At 36.9% G+C, this 19,401-nt stretch overlaps 1 protein-coding gene across 2 annotated transcripts in view; it reads right to left on the bottom strand.

The window, feature by feature from the left end:
• Nucleotides 1–1,529: 1,529 nt before the first annotated feature.
• Nucleotides 1,530–19,401, bottom strand: part of tko (30S ribosomal protein S12 technical knockout) — a 59,396-nt gene continuing 41,524 nt past the window's right edge. For both annotated transcript variants that reach the window (XM_081771635.1, XM_081771636.1), the window contains exon 3: nucleotides 1,530–1,952. In XM_081771635.1, coding sequence (XP_081627761.1) covers nucleotides 1,606–1,952 — 347 coding nt within the window. In that variant the 3' untranslated portion in view covers nucleotides 1,530–1,605. The remainder of the gene's footprint in view (nucleotides 1,953–19,401) is intronic.

Genomic DNA, 19,401 nt, shown 5'->3' with positions numbered 1-19,401 from the left:
AAAACTCAAAGATTTCATTTAATTTTCATGTTGTTCGTAGTTAACCATTGAAATGCGAATTGTTTGGAGGTGGGGACATAAGGGGAAAAACTCAGAGGATAGAGGAGTTCCTGGAAGGAGGGTAGACTGATAATGATTGGACTATACATAGTGGTGTACTGACCTCATCAGAAGGGCGGGGAAAAGAAATGCATCTGACAACTTTTGAGAGAAACTATAAGACTATATAGGTGGTGTTTTCAGAGGTCGTTGACCAGACCAACACAAAGAATACAATAAGAGAATTGACAGGCAAGGTATTGGCTCATTTTGCCATCACTACGTTTTCCTCCTAGATACGCACGCACTTTCAAAACCAAATTCTGTAGCTCGAATTCTCTTGAGAGGAATCTATAATTTATCTCGAGAGGGTAACCATTGAAATTTGTCAAGTTCTCACACCACGCTACACAACCAACACTTACTATGTGACTTTCCAATATATATATAATCTTTTCAAATAATCTATTCTCTGTTAATGTACATTCTTTTAGGAAATGTTATTACATTAGTTTGATTATATTTGAGATTGTCTTCACCTGAGATTTAATTTCAACTCTCCATTCACACCATCAGACCAGAATCGATGAGATGACCACTTATTTTGAGAGTTGAAAATTAGTGATCTTGACGATTACAGCTCTTCGTAGGCTATTGCGTAGGAAGTTTAATTTAGTTTAGATATTGTTTATTGCAATATCTGGGTAACAGGTTTTCGTACAAAACAATAAAATCACAAAATAAAGTTCAGAGAGTACTTAATTAGGGCACGCGTGCTTATTGAATCTACGGCGAACTTAATGAACTATTGAATGAACTTAACGAAGCACACATTGTAAATAAATAAATTAATAATTAATGAAGTATTTTAGAAACAGCGCTTACAGTAGCCAGGCAGGCGCATTCAACAACATCAAATATCTGAAGATCTGTCAAAAGCTATTGTTAAATAAACAAAAATAATAGTAGGTTTTCGTTATTTACAAAGTGTTTACGAACCTTAACCACAATCTGCTTTTATTCCTTTTATTCCTTAGGTCTGCCAATAGCATCATGGAAGACTCTTATTAAGTTTGTAGCACAGCTGATGAAGTAATCTTTGGCAAGAATTGGTACACACAAATCTTGATATGACGTGCAATTATTATGAAAAGAGTTTGAAGTGAATATGGAAAATGTGGGCAATGTATTATATATATATATATATTGTATTATTTGACATTGTATTGTTTCAAAATTGGGGTAAGATAAACACAATTTGGAATTATAATCTTATTACTAACTACCGAACACAAGTTTGGAATCGGATGTTAAAGGAAGACGAAAGGAAAAAGTGTTTCTGGCAACTTCAATGCAGAAGCACCTACTTATACAACAAGCCATCTTCTAATCGCTTAAATTATTCCTATACAATACCAGTACCAAGTTATTTACCTAATAAGACTATGGTAATGCATACCTATGCATTATTGGCAATATATACACAAACAGACAGTTTGATTCAATATATTATTTGATATACAATATACAAAACTAAGCAGGAAGGATTTAACTTGAAGTACACAACTACTTCTTAATCACATGTGGTAAATCGTATTTTCCTCGCACACACTTAATTTTCACTCCGGGCAAATCCTGAGATCGTCCCACGCGTACTAGAACAATATTGTGCTCTTGAAGATTATGTCCTATGCCCGGTACATAGGCAACCATTTCTTTTCCGTTGCTTAGTCGTACTAAAACACACTTTCTGTTCGCTGAATTTGGTTTCTTCGGTTTCTTAATTAATGTCTTGAGTACGACACCTTTCATTTGGGGACGCCCATCAAGTGGTTGTCGTGGTGGTCGTTTCTTAATATGTGGTCCCGTTCGATGCATCTGATATAGTGACGCCATACCTCGACTCGAAATGCCTGAAAGAAATACACAAACAAATATTTAGATTATATTTCCGATTTTGAAATTTAATCAGGGGCGGATTAAGGTTTTTGGGGTCCTGGAGCCGACTATTTCAAGGGGGCCCTATGTTACGAATAATTCCAGCGCATAAATTTTCTTTCCTGCCTTCCACAGCCTCACAGGCTTATCAAAACACTGAAAAATATGCTGTAATATTTTAATGTATTCCAAGTTCACAATAATTAGTTTAATTACATGCATTATTAACCGATAAATGCTCACATACTGCAGTGTAACACACAAGTGCCAAATACAAGCCAAATGGTCAACAGAATTGTCACCACAAGCTAAAAATTTGGTTTGTAATAGTCCCAAAATAGATCACTCCCTCACAAAATAAGTATCGTGAAGACGTTGACTAACTTTAGCGATACTGCGAGCGTATCGAGCGGGAAAAAATTAGCATGGGTCTGAAGCCTATGATATAAGTTGATTGCTATATTTTAGTGCTAAAGAGAGGGATTTTTTGGGGCCCCCTGAGCCTTGGCTCCATTGGCTCCGCTCCTGTATTTAATGGAACAAAATATAGACATAAAATGAATTTTTAAATTCAAATACAAAAATTCATAATCAGTTTAGAATATGCGTTTTGTATTTAAATGGATGACAATACATACAATACATACTACATATATGAAAGAACAAAATATAAAGTAATACGGCGACAGATCTTTTTTCATTAGCTTTTTTATTTCATACCTCTTATCTGGATGAAGAAACAATCGCAGGAAGGTGGAGGTAATGCAGTGTGTCCAACACAGAAAAGGTGATTTGCATATATACAGCGTGAGGCAAAATTCTAGATACACTTTAATAATTTAAAAACAATTAGAGGAAAAGGGACCATATCTTGCACAGAGACAATGTGGATGAGATTGCACTTGATAGAGTATAGTACTATCATAGGGGCAAGTTACTGTCTTGAATTACGGTTTTAAATTTTAAATGGGAAAGTGTTCGTGCTATATAGAATTTGAAGTAGTTTTCCACCAGAAGTATAAATGTGAAGTTATTCCCTAGCCTAACTTTATTCATATAGAAGTCATTATTCGTGCAAGTGAAGAAATGACATTTTACAACATATATTCAGCATAGTCCCTTTTGCTGGTTACACATTTTTATTCAGTCCTTCCTTAGTACCTGTGTCATCATAGAGACACCGGGACAAGGTAAAACACAGTGCGTTGCAGGGCTAGTTGAGGGTTTCCACCCAGCACACATCGGATTTTTAGTGATTTCGAAGTACAAAACAAAACTAGTAAGATGCGAGGATCACAGTAGTCGTCACTAGATGAGACCCTCTCCTACCTATTCATTGGCCGGGAAATGCTTATTCATAAACTGTCGGACTCCCACAAAAAGTGCGGAGGCTCACCACTATGTTGCAAAAAGGGTGAAAATTGAACTTCGGGATTCTAAAAAGAAAGAAACATATCCTCACGTAGAATTTAAGATATTGATCACCACCCACTGATAGTCAATGAACACGTGGCGCACAACTCCTGCCAGTTTCATATACCGAACCATATCAAAGTTTCTTCTATGCCTTTACTGGGATCCACCTTTGAGTTTGAAACCGACCAATACAAATTCATTGCTTAATTATCTCTTCCTGCATATAAAAATTGGCCTCATCGCTAACCTAAACTAAAGCTGGGTTGTCACTTTATAAGAATCTTGTAGGTCAAAAAAAAAAAAAAAAAAAAAAAAAAAAAAAAGCAACTCTACAATATTTCTTCAAGTAAACATAGTCTTTAAAGGGACATACAGCATTTTTCTTCATCTTGCAAGTAGTAAAACCATGTGCAACTTTCTGGGTCGTCTTGCTTGCTACCTGCTATCGCCCTCCCGCTGACATAAAGAAAAAAAAAAAGTTTCACCGCTTCCGAAAGAACGGATTCTTTTGGACGGGGAGGAGATGCTTTTAATGAGGAGGTTCACTATTTGTCCACTAGAGTGCAGTGCTGCACGGGTGGTGATATCTTTCTTGCTTTCAGAACGTTGTAATGTGTAACCAGTAAATAGAAAGATCGGGTTACAATATTTTTTAATTACAGCTACAAGATTCTTGTAAAGTCACAACCGATAAATATGTGGGGTTGCATTCCTCAACAAACAATTAGGCGAACTGTAATACGCAATCTTCCGTGAAGTGCTATCACAACTGACTCGTGTATGAGACTTATTTGTTGGTGTACAACATTTGACCTCTGAGGATTTACTTTCGACAGACATCTATCTCCCTTGGCGTGCTGGGTTACAGGCTTTTCACAAAAGGTGCCAAAAGTGCCGTTGCAGTTTCTTCATCCACAGCTCGGATGTCCATTAGGTGGTCTTTGTAACACAGAACCCTGTCCCTAAATTTCTCCACTATCTTGGGTATGGTACGGTATGAAATATCCCATGTTTCTGGATTCAATGCGCCAAATGCGCTTCCTATTATTCGCATGCTGCACCTACAACTCATCAACATAACTACAATGCACTCCTGAAACGACAGTGCTATGCGGGATCACCTGAAAAATAAAATTATATATTTGAATCCAAGGAGGTGGACTTAAAAATGACCACCATGATGGTGCTACATACTATTAAGTGCTGCCTCATCCCCAAGATGTGATCCAGTCTCCTTCAGCAGTTAAGACACTAGAAGGGCGAATCAACTTTTGTCTATATAAGACAGGATGTATATGCAACAGAAAACAAGGTCTTAATGAAAACACAGCAACAAGAATAATTATATGTAGAATTTGCTTGTTTTCCTGTAATTAGTAAAATCGTATTCTCAACATGAGATCAATAAGCAAAGTGTGTCTCTCCCTCTATTCGGGACAGGCTATGGAAAACCCAAGAGTTGAGTGAGATTAATTGGAACAAGAAAATCTCCCGCCCCCATTAGGATTTGAACTCGGGCTGTCCAGTTAGTAGACGAAGTCATACTAACTACAACCACGGCTCTGTAACATAAGGTAAATTGAAATATAAAAGAAACTAGCACTTATCCTGTGCTGGAATACGAATTAAAACTACACCTTCATCAATTAACCGTACTTTTCCTGTGCCTTTCTATTAAATACCGTATTAATGGAAATTTTCACTACCCAAAGCAAATCTCATTAAATCATTTCCATTTATTTAAATAAATACCGAAAGTCTATATATATGTTTGAAAGGACACACTAACTACACCGTTTATGAAAAGTATTCAGATATATTTATTTACAATCTACGAAAACAGTTAAAAGACGACCAAATATGGACTAAACAAGTACATCTGATTGGTCAGTTCTAGTCTACAGCTGAGTTGGGATGTTATCAATAATAAACAAGAAACACGTTTTAAAACTACATAACATTATATTTATACGATACAAAAAACAACTTATTAGTTTATTTATTGGTAAAATATTCTGTTATGTCACGTTTCATATTGGGTAATCCTGTTTTCGATGGACGAAAGTATGATACAAATTATAACATGAAAAACTCGTTGGGCCTCACGCATTCAGTAAGATTATACACGTAAGTTGTATGAGTACACTTTCAGCTCCATTTCACTTTAATTGTACATGTATTAAAATCCATATTTTTGCGTAGATCTATTATATCACATTTTCTTTAGAATATATTTTCTAAGGAAAGTTAAATACACACACATCAATATATGTAATACAATATTGTGTGCTGTCTCATAAGAGATTTAGCACTGAATTTCCTACCCCCTCAAATGATTTCTGTGGTTTATTAAAAAAAAAAAAAAAAAAGACTGAATGAGTGAATTAAAAAGTAGAAACCTAATTTGCACATTTAACTCCTTACCTCATGCCGTGCCATAACAATTGACTCGAACAAGTCGATGGTATTATTACAAAAGCACAGTCCATCTTTCAAAGTGAAAATAAACACACAAACAAACCAACAAACGCGAATAAGGATTGTTACATAACCTGGACTCGTCTACTAAATCTCACTGTTTCAGTCTTGAAGTTTAGAGCTCACCATTGGTTTCAGTGAGACCAAGTACTCTGATCAAATCGATAAGATCTTCCTGATTTGGATAGTACTTTTCTGCTGGCGGAAAATCGCCTATGTAGTCCACATATTTCATATCTTTATCATCAATGTCTGACGAGTCATGTTCGGGAGAGCTATTCGGTTTTTCAGGGGGAGACGGAACAGAATACTGGAGGCTATGTGGAACTGGGGCCATCGACGAATGAGTGTTCCAATATATGAATTTAGGTGCATTTTTAGCACTTCGTCATTTCGATGGGTACACTATGCAGAAATATCAGTTGGTACTGTGGTCAATTGGTTCCCTTCAAATTCGTAGTATTGCAGCATCGTGCAGTGTCGCCAGATTGGATGGGGAAGTAATCTGAAAACGAACTTCAAATACCTCAGAAATTACATAGTTCATAGAGGTTATTTTTAGCACATATTTCGTCCTATACGTCACAAAAGCACAGTGTATTCAAAATAATGTAGCATTTTTGTATTTTCTCAACACACGCAAATAGAAATAACGATTACACTTCCAAGGACAAAATGTGTGGTACATAGTGTGATCATGCACGCTCTCGTCCTTTAATGCGAGCGGTCCCGGACTCGATTTCTGGTGGGGACACTCGGTCGGGTATAATATCTTTTTCAAGCCAGGCATCCTGAGTGAGGTTTCTCCTGAGTTTTCCTCATTCATACCAACCAATTGCCAGAATGAAACCAAACATTAAGGTCCCAGGTCGCTTACTTGCTTCCCGTTTCCTTTTTTCTTTCCCTCATTTCCCGGGCAATGTGATTGGCGAGGATCGTTATAGAGACCTGCACGGGCCGGGCTTGGGCGGGCCGACTCTGCTCTTTCTTTGGGCCGGGCCGGGCTTGGGCGGGCCGACACTGTTATTTCTTTGGGCCGGGCCGGGCTTGGGCTGTCCGACACTGATTTCTCTTCAGGTCGGGCCGGGCTGAGGCCGATCAGTTGCAATTCTTTAATAATTATTGACTTTCGTTAAACGATAATTGGAATAAAGCCAAACGTTGAAGAAGTGTGTCCGTGAAAAATGTTACAAAGGATGCAATAGCTATTTACAGTTTGTGTTGCTTAGCGGCTCCACTTTCACTATAGAGGATTGCAGGCATTATGCGGTAAATTGAGCTCTGACATTGACCTTCACTGAACTCAAAATATAACAAGAAGGGGTGGGAATGTTTTGCCTGTCGCTAAACAATATTGCCATCTTCACTTTACGCTAAAAATCAATTAAGTTAGATTTTTGTTACAGGGAATGGAGTTTTTGTTCTCTCGATAACAGGCAAAGTTCTAATAGGCAATGGTACCATTCGGGAGGCAAGCGTCAGGTTGTGAACCAGAGTTTAGAAAATGCTTCTGTGGGTTAGGTCAAATTTAGTACTAAATTTTGAGAAAGTTTGGAGCTCGAGCTAATTTTTTTTTTAAAAATTATCGGGCCTGGGTCGGGCCAAAAACTTTTAAAATATATCGGGCCCGGGCCGGGCTTGGGCCAAGAATTTTAAAAACTTATCGGGCCGGGCCGGGCCGGGATCGGGCCGAAAATCTCCAAAACTTTTCGGGCCCGGGCTGGGCCGGGCCTAGGTACGTTCGGGCCGGATTGGGCTCGGGCCGAAAAATTCGGCCCGTGCAGGTCTCTAGATCGTTATCTCTCATTCGTGATGGGATAAAACGAGATGCCAAAAGCCCAAAAATATAATTTCTAACCCTGATGATAGTCGTGAGACTCAATGGTAAAGCATTCAACTCTGGTGCGTGGGTTCCCTGATTCGATCTCAGTTCCAAGTAGACTTTGTGATTGACAAGTACAGTGATTTTTTTCCCTATTTCCTCTCATTTTCTTCTTCCAACATTTCATCCACTTCTCATCGCCTCCTTTAACCTGCACTACATAAACGTGGGATGTAAAACTGAACGATTTCATTTCATTTTCATTTCATAATGCTGATAATCTTATCATTTATCATTTCCGATATCTCGTGTTTTTCGTATTTGTTTAAGCGTCCACTTTGCTCTCTTAATTGTTTTTCTTCAAGACAGGCAGAATGATATAACTTTGTAGTGTGATAGTTGTGCTCTAGGATTTACAACTGTGAAAGTGGGAGAAAACCTGTAAAAAATCTTAAAGAAAGAGTAGATTCAAGACATTTCTATTCCAGCTTGAAAGAAACCCGAATAGTCCGAAAAGATTTTCGTAAGAAAGGATATAATAGTTATAGCGTACAAGTAATTGGCTTTGGCATCTTCTTGACTTACTGCGTATGAAATTATAAATTGCTGCTATCAATATGATTCAATCTAAATAAAAGTTTAATAGCAATATATAAATCAATCATTTTCTCCTATTTATGTTTAGATTTTGATCTGTGTTTGACTGAAATATACAAGACAATCATCTCATTAGGAACTTGAGAAGAACTTAAAAGAAGCTATATAAAATTAATTTCAGATTACTTACATTAGCTTAAGTATCAAATTTACGTATTAAAGCAAGATACATTAGAAATAGTTACGAATAAAAACTTAAATCTGAATATATATTTCCTTTCATATAATATAAATAAAATAAAGAGTTTGTTTGTGCGTCTGTGTGTCTGTCTCTCTATGTGCGGCCTGGGGACCAGACGAGTGGACCAAGAGTTACCAAATTTGGTCACGGGTACCTTGATCCAGGTCGCAGACCAAGACGAAGCCTTCTTTTCAAAATTCGAACCAGGGGGATCGTAGGGGGGCGTTTATCGTGACATGCAAAAGTAGTAGAAAAGGACCGATTTATTAATGTCGAATTCATAGTTTTCGCGGTCGCTGAGATCAACGGTGAACCTCCGATTGCATTAACGTCCACATTCACCCCACTCGGCTGCAGGCCGGGGGTCACCGGGAGGTGGGGTGAGAATGGAATACCGAGACATGTAAAAATAATCTAAAATGACCGATATTAGTGTCAAATCCACAGTTTTCGCGGCCGTTGAGATCGATGGTGATACTTCCATTAGCGATTAGTTTCAAATTCAGCTACCGTTGTATGCGGGCCGGGTGTCACCGGGAAGGGGGAATACCAAAACATGTAAAAATAATCCGAAATGACCGATATTAGTGTCAAATCCATTAGTAAAAAAAAAAAAAAAAAAAAGTTTTTCTTTCGTTGTTCAGTTTGTTTACATAGATATTTTATCTGACCCGTGCGAAGTGCGGGCATTTCAGCTAGTTTAGTTATAAAAAGGAAGAAAGAAGGTGAAAGAACAGTTTCGTATATAGCTCTGAACCAACTGACTATTATGGGGTGACCAGACGTACTGATTTTCGCATGATTTTTCTAAACTCCTTTATATATTTACCCTCTCCGTCCGTCCAGAAGACAAATATCTCAAGAACAACTTGGACAATCACCATTGAACTTGATGAAAATTTAGAGGGTCAAACGTTAAAAACCAAGTTCTTTTTTTGGAGCAGACACGCAAGTCAGAAGTGGTAGAAATTAACGATTTCCGGTTTTAACGTTGATCGCTATAGAGTCAAACCGGTAATTGATAAAGAGAGATGCGGTTTTCTGCAATCGGTTAAGCGTCCCAAGAATACATTAATTTCCATCCTTAAATTTCTACAAAACTGGAAATGTGACAAATCCACAACGACTTCAGGTTTCAATATTGATCTACATAAAACAAAAACGCTCACCAGACAGTGAGAAGCGGTTTTATGGACTCGATTTAGCGTACTAAGAATATATACGATCATCTCTCTTAACCCACTATTTAAACCGGAAGTGGTACAGAATCAACCATTTCCAGTTTTAACGTTGCTATAGAGTAGAAACGGTAATAGATACAAAGAAGCTTTTCCTGCAATCGATTAAGCGTCTAAAGAATACATTTCATTTCCATCCTTAAGTCTATACTAAAACTTAAAATGGTAGAAATCCACTGCGATACGACTTTCGGTTTCAATATTGATCTACATAGACCAAAAACGATAAGACATAGCGAGAAGCGTTTTCTAAAAATCTGTTTAGCGTTCTGAGAATAGGTACCATCTACTCTATGCCCTATTCACACCAGAACTGGCAGAAATTTAACGGTTTTCACGTTGACCCAATTCAGCGTCCAAGAATATATTAAATGTCATATAATCTGTGTATTGAAACCGAAGTAGCAGGAAACCACTTTCTGTTTAACGTTGATCGCTATACAGTAAAAACAGTAATAGATGGAGGGAGAGAAGCGGTAATAGTTAGAAAATTTAAAAAAGAAAAACAAGCTTCTTCAAAAAAATAATACAATTCAAACTAAAAATTAAAAAAAATAATTATGTATATAAGGAAATTACTTTTTTTTTTCAAAAATCTATTTATGCATGACTAAAAGGAAAAACATGGGGAGCAGTCTCATACTGTATATTTATAAACTGATCGTCTATGATAGCGTTCCCCAGGTGCGTACGCAAGGCGTGGGTCCTGGAGGTCCGGACCCCCCCGAAATTTCGACTTTTGTGTAAAATTAGCCTAATTTTAGGACAATTTTAGGAATTTTACTATCAAATATCCTCATATTGAGTTTGGGTCCCCTCCCCGAAATAAATTCCTGCGTACGCTACTGGCGTTCTTCATGTTTTTTTTTAAGCCATGCATAAACAGATTTTTAAGGAATAATTATATTAAAAATAGAATTCTATAAGCTTTTTAGTGCGGTTTGTTTTATTTTCTTACTTTTTAATAGGATTTATGTTATTTTTAAGGAAAAGCTGTTACTGTATTTAAAAAAAAAATGCTTTTCATCATAACAGTAAGAAAGAAACTTGCGATAAGCTGAATCGAAAAGTGGCAAATATGGGATTTCAACTAAGTTTCATTGAAAGTATTCAACCAAATGTTGTAAAAATTTAGTTACTCAACAGATGTCTATATAATAATGACAAACTTAGCGTATTCTGCCCTACACACTGTTTGATCAAATTTAGAAATAGTTCTCTTTAAACTCATAATTTAAACTGGATTAGCATTATCAAAATTCTCAAAAAGCGTTGGAAACATGTGCCGGTTTGCTGAAGTCATTATAAAGTACTTATATTTAAATTTTAATCATCAATATTAATTGTAAGTACATCATCCATTTCATTTAGCCTACAGGTCACGTATATAGCTGATGATCTTTTCCTTCTTTCTTTCCTTTTGAAGATTTCCTTGGACCTTACCTCCACTATATTATTTACAATATTGAAACAAAGAACAGAAGAATCTAGAACACCCCACAACTTCCTCAACTGCAATAGCATTATGATTTTACACCAGAGGCCTATCAACTCTTGAGGTTATTGACCTTTCAAACAGACACCGCTTAAAATCATCTTGTTTCCAGAACACTTTTGCAAATATGACAGAATCACCCCCCACACAGCATAACATTATAGGTTCCTCCCTCCCAGTGATACAAGAATACAAGAGTGAAACGATATTCCCAAGAGACAATAACAAAGAGTTTCTCGGAAATTCTTTCCCAATATGCAGTAGAAGCCTCTTCACTTGGTTTTGTTTAGTATTGCTGAGGTCAATGCCCTCATCAGCAGGACATTGCAACTTATTGTGTGTAATGAGATGGCATTGCCCTTTCTGGTGACAGAATATTTGTGGTTGTGGTTGTATTAGCTGTTTGAAAATGTTAGGAACCCCCTGATGATACTCCATAGTAGGTCACACAGGTGTCTTTTGTGCATCTTTGTTCACTGATAAGTGAACTTCTTAAGAGATGCCGAGGGCATTGGCATTTTGAGATTGCTATACTCCACTAAAAATAAATCTTAAAAGTGACATAGCTCTTGTTTTGTGATGCTCGAAGCTAAAAGCTGAATTACTTTTCGTTTCTAATTCTTTCCATTCTATTTTGATTACATTTTGCTTACTAGTAAATATATTATGTAAATCCTACATTATTATTATTATTATTATTATTATTAATAATAATAATATTATAGCAGGTATAATTAAACGTTACAAGCTCTCATAAATAACGTCTTGCAGTGGTGTGCGGGTGCGCAGATCGTCATGGGGGCTTCAAGTAAATATCAGATTGTGTAAAAATTATTGCACTTCTGTAAGTCAAAGTTGAGATTTCATTTATTGCGATTTGAAAATAACATGAAAACATATATGCACCATTTTGTTCCATGATCTGTCATTTTTCCGACAACATTCCCGTCGATATAAAATTTATGTAGTTTCTGGTCAAAAAATTGTCACACGCGGTTTTGAAACTAACTAAACATTTAGAGAGTTCTACAGAGACCAAAACAAATGATAGACTGACCGGGTTATATGGTAGATGCATTATGATCTCCCAGGCAAGTACTCTCAACTTCTGATGGTTCGTTAAAAATGTATGCGATCTGGCGTTGTCAGCGTGGTACACGCCATTCTTTGTTGACCAGTTCCGGCCGTTTCTTTTGAATTGCTAGATGGACTTGCGCTAATTGTCGACAATATATGTCCGAGTCTATCGGTCTGCCCGGCAGCAGAAGTTCGTGACGCACAATATCTTTCCAGTTTCACCAAACGTACACCACAACCTTCCTGAGAGTCAGTGTGGACTCTTCAGTTTGACCACGACTTTTTTTTTTTTTTCACACATTGTTCTTATAGGTTATCCACTTTTCATCACACGTGATCAAACACTTCAAAAATGACTCGAGTTCATCACGTTTCAGAACAGATTCACAGACAGCGAGCCGATCCAATAAATGTTTTTGAGTCAGACCACGTCACACTCGAACGCCAAGCTTCTTTTTGTAGTTAGTCTTCTCAAAATAATTTAGCAGTGTTCGGTGATGCATGTTCACGTCATTGGCAATGATATGGCTGTTTATATGCCGATCTTGCTCGACTTTTGCAAAAATATGATCTACTTTTGTTGTGCCTGGTCGCCCAGTCCAAGAAGCATTTAGGATATCTAAATTTCCAGAACGAAAGCGATTGAACCATTTTTTGGCTGTTACTTCTGATAACGTATCTTGCCATTAACAGCACAAATTTCTTCACAGGCCCGCTTTCATCAAAATAAAATTGTAAAATGGAGCACAGCTTTGCAGAAAGCTCACTCAATTTCACGGAGCAATACTTTTTGCACATCTACTATCTTCAACTGTTAGTTGTCAAATGACGTTAGGTCTGACCCGCCGCGACGCATATACCCTGAGATTTGAGGCAGTTAACGCCATCAGTTGCGCAAAAAGCTAAACACTTTTAGACTGCATGATATAATTTCAGGTGCTTGTATACACATCTTACAGTGTATAAATGTTTATTCTTGCTTATCGTGCACATAGAGGAGATAAAACCCTGAACCTCTTTTACGTACGCCACTAACGTCTGCTAGTTTATATAATTTCGATCTTTACAACTATATGCACTATATTATAGTAACAGTGAATAAAGACAAAGAAAATAAATGATAATGGAAGAAACTGCAAATAAAAATATTCTAATAAGAGAAGTTGGACAAAAGTTGTTTGATTCCTTCTAAAACACTTTCGGAAGACGAAACCACACCAGGCATGGAGCACAAATATTGATACAGTATTTTATGCACATACTCTGTATATAAACTATGACAATTATTATCTTCTTAAGTTTTATTGGTAGCATCCCAACCGAGAAAAATCATCAGAAAGGAAGCAGTTTTAATTTGCCTTTTACGTTGATCGTCCCTTTCTGCAGCGAGAATGTATGAGACATATACTCTCTTACCCTTTTCAATAACGACGCTTTATGAGACATAGACCTACATTAAGGTGGAATCTGAATCATCGTAATGCGTTCAAGGCTTTCCCACTGGGAATCAAACCCGAGGTCCAGTATGACAAACAACAGACGCGAGCTGGCCACTAGACCAGTTGGAAGGGTTCATACTAGTGTTTAGTATTCTGTCAAAAAAAAAAAAAAAAACGCGGTCACTCTAAAATTTACTTGACCTCCCTCATGGTTGTGAGGATACGCCTCTGGGTTCGATCCTCGGCGGGAACTCATGTAATTCAGATACCATGTTAAACTGTAGATCCGCGCCCTACATAGCCTCGTTACTGAACGGGACACTAAATTCATATAAAAAAATCTAAAATTTACTTTATCAAGAAAGTATACTTAGCATCGGTCACTAAGTACGACATGCTCGGGTTTCGAGACAAAGTGAGACTAACATTGTCTCATATAAAAAAGAAATGTAGACTAAATTAAAAATTATGTACAAGAAGTATGTTAAAATATCTATTCAATTGTAATAATGCATTTACTTTGGAAACCGTGACCAGCATTTATCCAGATAGTAGCAGTGTCCTATATACATCACGAGAATAAGTTTGGTTTGTTTGGCGTAACAAACAGTTCTAAATTAACATTGAAACTGAAAGTGATAGAAGATTTCTACCACTTCCGGCTGCAGTAGATAGATTAAAATGAAGATGAAATCAAGGGCGCCCATCAGGGGGAACAAGGTGGGGCGCTCGCCCCCCTAGAGGAAATTGTACTTCAGAATATCGAAAATCCAATAGAATTTTTACATTAGTTACAGCAAAATTTGAAACTACTTTTGAAACGTCGCTTATACTTACCTCCTCTTGGAAACCACAACATGGGCGCCCTTGGATGGAATGTATTCTTGCAACGCTTAATTGATTGAAAAAAGGCGCTTCTCGATATAGGCTTTTTTACTCTATAGCAAACAACGTTAAAACCGGAAGTGGTTGATTTATACCACTTTTAGTTTAAATAGAGCGTTAAGAAACGATGGTATATATTTTTAGAACGCTAAATCGATTTTAAAAAAACTCTATAACAAAAGAAATACTGATCAAAGCTTTAACACACACACTGTATTTTAAACTAATGTCTTACAGTTTCGAATATCTACCATGTCCTTCATCAGACACTATATAGACGCTATCTAGTGTTGTTATATATATAAAAAAAGCTCACTATCTTTTAAAGATTTTGCTATATGTAGATTAATATTGAAACCGAAAGCTGTAGTGAATTCCTATCATTTCCAGGATGGGGATGATATGTGTTGTTTGAATGTTTAATTGATTGCAGAAAATCACTTCTTGCCATCTATTACCATTTTTGCCCCATAGCGATCAACGTGGAAACTGGAGAAACTAGTGGATTTCTACCACTTTCGGTGGATGGTGAATGGAGTCGAGTTACGTTTACTGAGGAGTTTATATGCCAAGTCAATCTTCCTACCTTGATTTTCTGAAATACTTTAATTTTGACATTTTAAAACCACCTCTGAACCCCTCCATCAATTAGAATATCCCTTAAAAGTTTTAAATATTCTAGGTCTTTTCTGGAATATATCTTTTCAACATGGAAATACGGCAAGCCAACAGTGTGGATTTATATACGAACAAACAAACAAAGAAACGATCATTTTTATATGTAAGATTAGCCAAAGAACTATACGTTAATACGAGGGTGGTTTTTTTTTTCAGTTTAAGCCTTTATACGTATGGTTCTTTATATAGTTTAACTAAAGTCAGTTTTCACAATTTAATGTAGAAGAGAGACATAATTTACTTATATGTACTATATACCTTGAACGTTTTTAAACATCCGATTACAATATAAAAAACAACTACTAAATAGTTTTATTATATTATAATCTTATGAGAGTCTACATATTTTCAGCTATTTTTCAAATGATATCCGTTGATGTTGAAGCATTTCTCGTATCAGGAACAAGTTTTTGCAGATCTATATCACAAAAGCTTTCCGCCTGAGAGCCCAATTCTTCCGATACAATTTTGTAGAGAACCGAACATGAAGCTTGCAGAATATTCTCTGACAGCATGGAAATGGGGAATCGTCTGTTTTTACGAATGCTGATCTCTACAACACGCTCAAGATCGTTAGTGACTATAGAGGGCAAGGTTGATAGTGGTTCATTACATGAACGTTCTCCCACCCTTTCTTAAACAGTCTCGCCCACTTTACTATCACTCGTGGCGTTTGAATCATACACCTCGCAGATGAATTTCTGCCGCTGTCACAGTTCTTGGAGTCGGGAACTGAATTCGAGATCTTATTTTACAGGTGGCGGGCAATTCGATCTCCTTGAACTTTTCCATCATGCAACACAAATCCCAGACGCTATTCCAAATGGTGTCCACTCCATTTACACTCAAAGGAGCCTGGGACACAACGCGCATGCGCAAAATTACGAACGTTCGCGCTTTACTTTGATATTGCCAAACGGACCTTACTTTAAAAAAGTTCCTCGTACATAACGTAATGTCAATTTATACAATTTTGGCACTTGAGGTTAGCTCTTTCAGTTTTTTTTCTTTTTCTTTTTTCTTTTCTTTTCTTTCTTTCTTTTTTTTTTTTTACGCCTCAAATAATATTTCAGATCAATTATTTATGTTCTTTTCAGTCTTCAGTCAGTCATAAAAGTTACTTTCAAACATAAAAGCTTATATTATATAAATATACAGATGAATAGTTAGAAAAAAATCAGAAAAATGCTTTAGAAGTAGGGTTGCCATATGTTCGTATTTTGTACGGACTGTTTGTATTTTTTGGATATTTTTTTGTATTTTTGGATTTGGATATTTGGATGTACGGACTGTTTGGACGCAGCAAATTATGGATGCGTTAAAATATTAAATAATACTTTTGATAAAGCGGATAGTTTTAAATATCTAGGATCAATATTAACAGAGGAAAATCATATTTACGGAGAAATTAAATGTCGACTAAAAGCAGGGAATTCGTGTTACTATTCGGTTCAAAATCTCGTGTCGTCGCGAAGTCTGTCGAGGAATTTGAAGCTTAAAATATACAAAACGATAATCATGCATGTTGTTCTCAGGGTTTGAAAAAAACCGTTTTTTTTAAATAGCCCAACCCACCTGGGCCCATATGGGTTTTTTCGGGTATTTTCGGGTTTAATCGGTTTTTTTTCGAAATATTTCAATGTCCTTGGGGTAAAAGTGTTAAAATGTGATTTATATTTCAAGATTGTCATTGTCACAACTTGTAACAATTTTCTACTTACTGCTGTTTTGAAAAAATGGCCGCCATTTTGAAATTTTACATTCGATCGCCGAGAAAATCTATACAGCAAATTTAACATATTTCGTGGTTCCACAGTCAAAATTTCAATTTAAAAGACTGAAAATTGCGCTTCGTAGCATGGATACTTGCTGTTTTGAAAAAAATGGCCGCCATTTGGTATTTTACGTTGATATGCCGCCAAAGTCTATACAGGAAATTTAGAGTGTCTCGTGCTTGTATTCTGAAAATTTTAACTTAAAAGACCGAAAGTTGTACCCTGTAGTGTGTGTGGTAGAGGCAGACAAACGAGTTGAGTTGATTTTGTGTTTAACGTCCCTTTCAGCAGCGAGGCTATATGAAACGGGACCTACTGATTAACGTGGAATCCGAACCACATGAGCTCCCTCCGGGAAGCAAACCCGGGTCCCACGCCGAAGACACATACACTAACCGCATAGCCATGAAGGAGCTCGGCAAACAAACGAACAAATGTAGATCAAGTCATCCAGAAGCCTGACTGACGTTCGCCAAATATGAATACCAAAAGGGGTCTATTAATTTAAAACAAAGATACAATTCATGTTGTATGAAATAAATAAATGTTTTAAAATGTCTTATATGAAATTAACATCCTCCAGCGTAAATAAACCTGCCATGTTTTCTCCATGAGAATACGGGACACCTCAGATCCCCCCTTCCTCAAGTTTCCAACACAATGCAATGAACTGTGGTCTGGTTATGAACAAAAGTATAATAGGCCGCGGTGGCTTAGTGGTAGAGCGTTCACCTCTAGTGCATGGGATTCCTAGTTCGATCCCAGCTCGCGCCAAGTGAGCTTTGTGGTGGACAAACACCTTGTGCGTGGGTTTTCTCGGGATTCTCACGTTTCCTCCCACTTTCTTCATTCCGTCATTTCATTCATTTCTCATCATCACCGTCACCTTGAGCATAGCAGGCATAACCGTGAGACTAAAACTAAAAGATTTCATTTTATTTATTTTTTTTCAATAATATAATAGGCGAAAGTTCACTAAGCAGCAGCTGCTTTTCTCTGTTCGTACCCTGCAATTAATTGTATAGACTGAAGATGCCTAAAAACTTAAGATGTGCTATAAAAATGCTTTACAGGAAAACAATATGCAGATTATTTAAATCAGTGGTACAATCTACTTTCAATATTTTTCGCGCGTTGAGCAATATTTATATGGCTGTATCTGCCAAAATTACGTTCGTCAGTTCACTCTGATGAAAAGCAGATTTTTCTTCTTGTGTCGTGTGTAACTGTCAGGACCAGATTTACATTTTTCTAAGACGTGGACCAAAGCACAATTCTGTGCCCCTAGCCTCTGAAAAAGATTATAATTCTTGTTAACTTATCTAATGTGTTGCTGAAGAAAAGGTTAGTAATCTTCCCTGTGTTTGTAAATGTAGAAACACTCAAAGCCATCTTTTTTATGTTCCGGAGAGTATCCGAGTTTCCATCAAGTGCAATGGAAAAAGTAGCATTGCAAATTTCGCTCGCTATCAAGTCGAACAGGGTGGTGTTATAACTTCATCGAAACTGTTACATGCAACAGCGTACTGTTCATTCACTAATTACAGGATTCCCAGCCAATGTCGGAAGTTTTTGTTTTTCACTTTTCGAATAAGCTGATATTGATAGCAGAAATGGAACGGAGTTACAATACGGGACATTTCCCTGTCCCGACTAAATTTACGGGGACGCGGGACACTCGGGCCCAAAAACGGGACATTCCCTTTTTTTACGGGACGTATGGCAGGCTTAAGCGTAAAATAAATAGTTTTATTGTTAAAGTATTCATTTCCGATCCTTCTGCGTTTAATTCGGGAATTTCCCGAGCACTTCTTTCACGGCGTGTACATCAAAACTTCCACTAGTACGGAAATTTGAACTCAGCACTTGAAATAGTAAGCGTTACATAGTCGTCGGAACCCCGAGCATTAAGCTTCTTAAATTCGACAAGAATTTTTACGCTATTGCTGGTGTTGATTCTAGAGAATGCTTATGTGAAGAGTAGTAACTAATGACTGAACTAAACTACTGTTGTTGGAAAATCAAATTTTAGTTGAAGAACCTCGTATTTTACATCAAAGGTAAGAAATTATACTAATAGTTTTACTAATGTATTTACATATGTACTATTAGTACCGGCACCTATGACCTTAAACTCGTCAAGCGTGTGAGTGATAATGTCCCTCGGTGTCGCCAAGTCGACGAGCATACTATTCACGGAAAATATTTTTTAAAGTACAAAATTGCTTATTTTACTTCAAATAGGCTATAAGCATAATCCATACATTAATTTGTTCTATAACT

Source organism: Thermobia domestica, chromosome 9 (assembly GCF_964235325.1).
Source record: "Thermobia domestica chromosome 9, izTheDome1.hap1.1, whole genome shotgun sequence".
Taxonomy (NCBI): domain Eukaryota; kingdom Metazoa; phylum Arthropoda; class Insecta; order Zygentoma; family Lepismatidae; genus Thermobia; species Thermobia domestica.
Note: the sequence above shows the minus strand (reverse complement) of the source record. Positions and strands in the feature narration are given on the sequence as shown.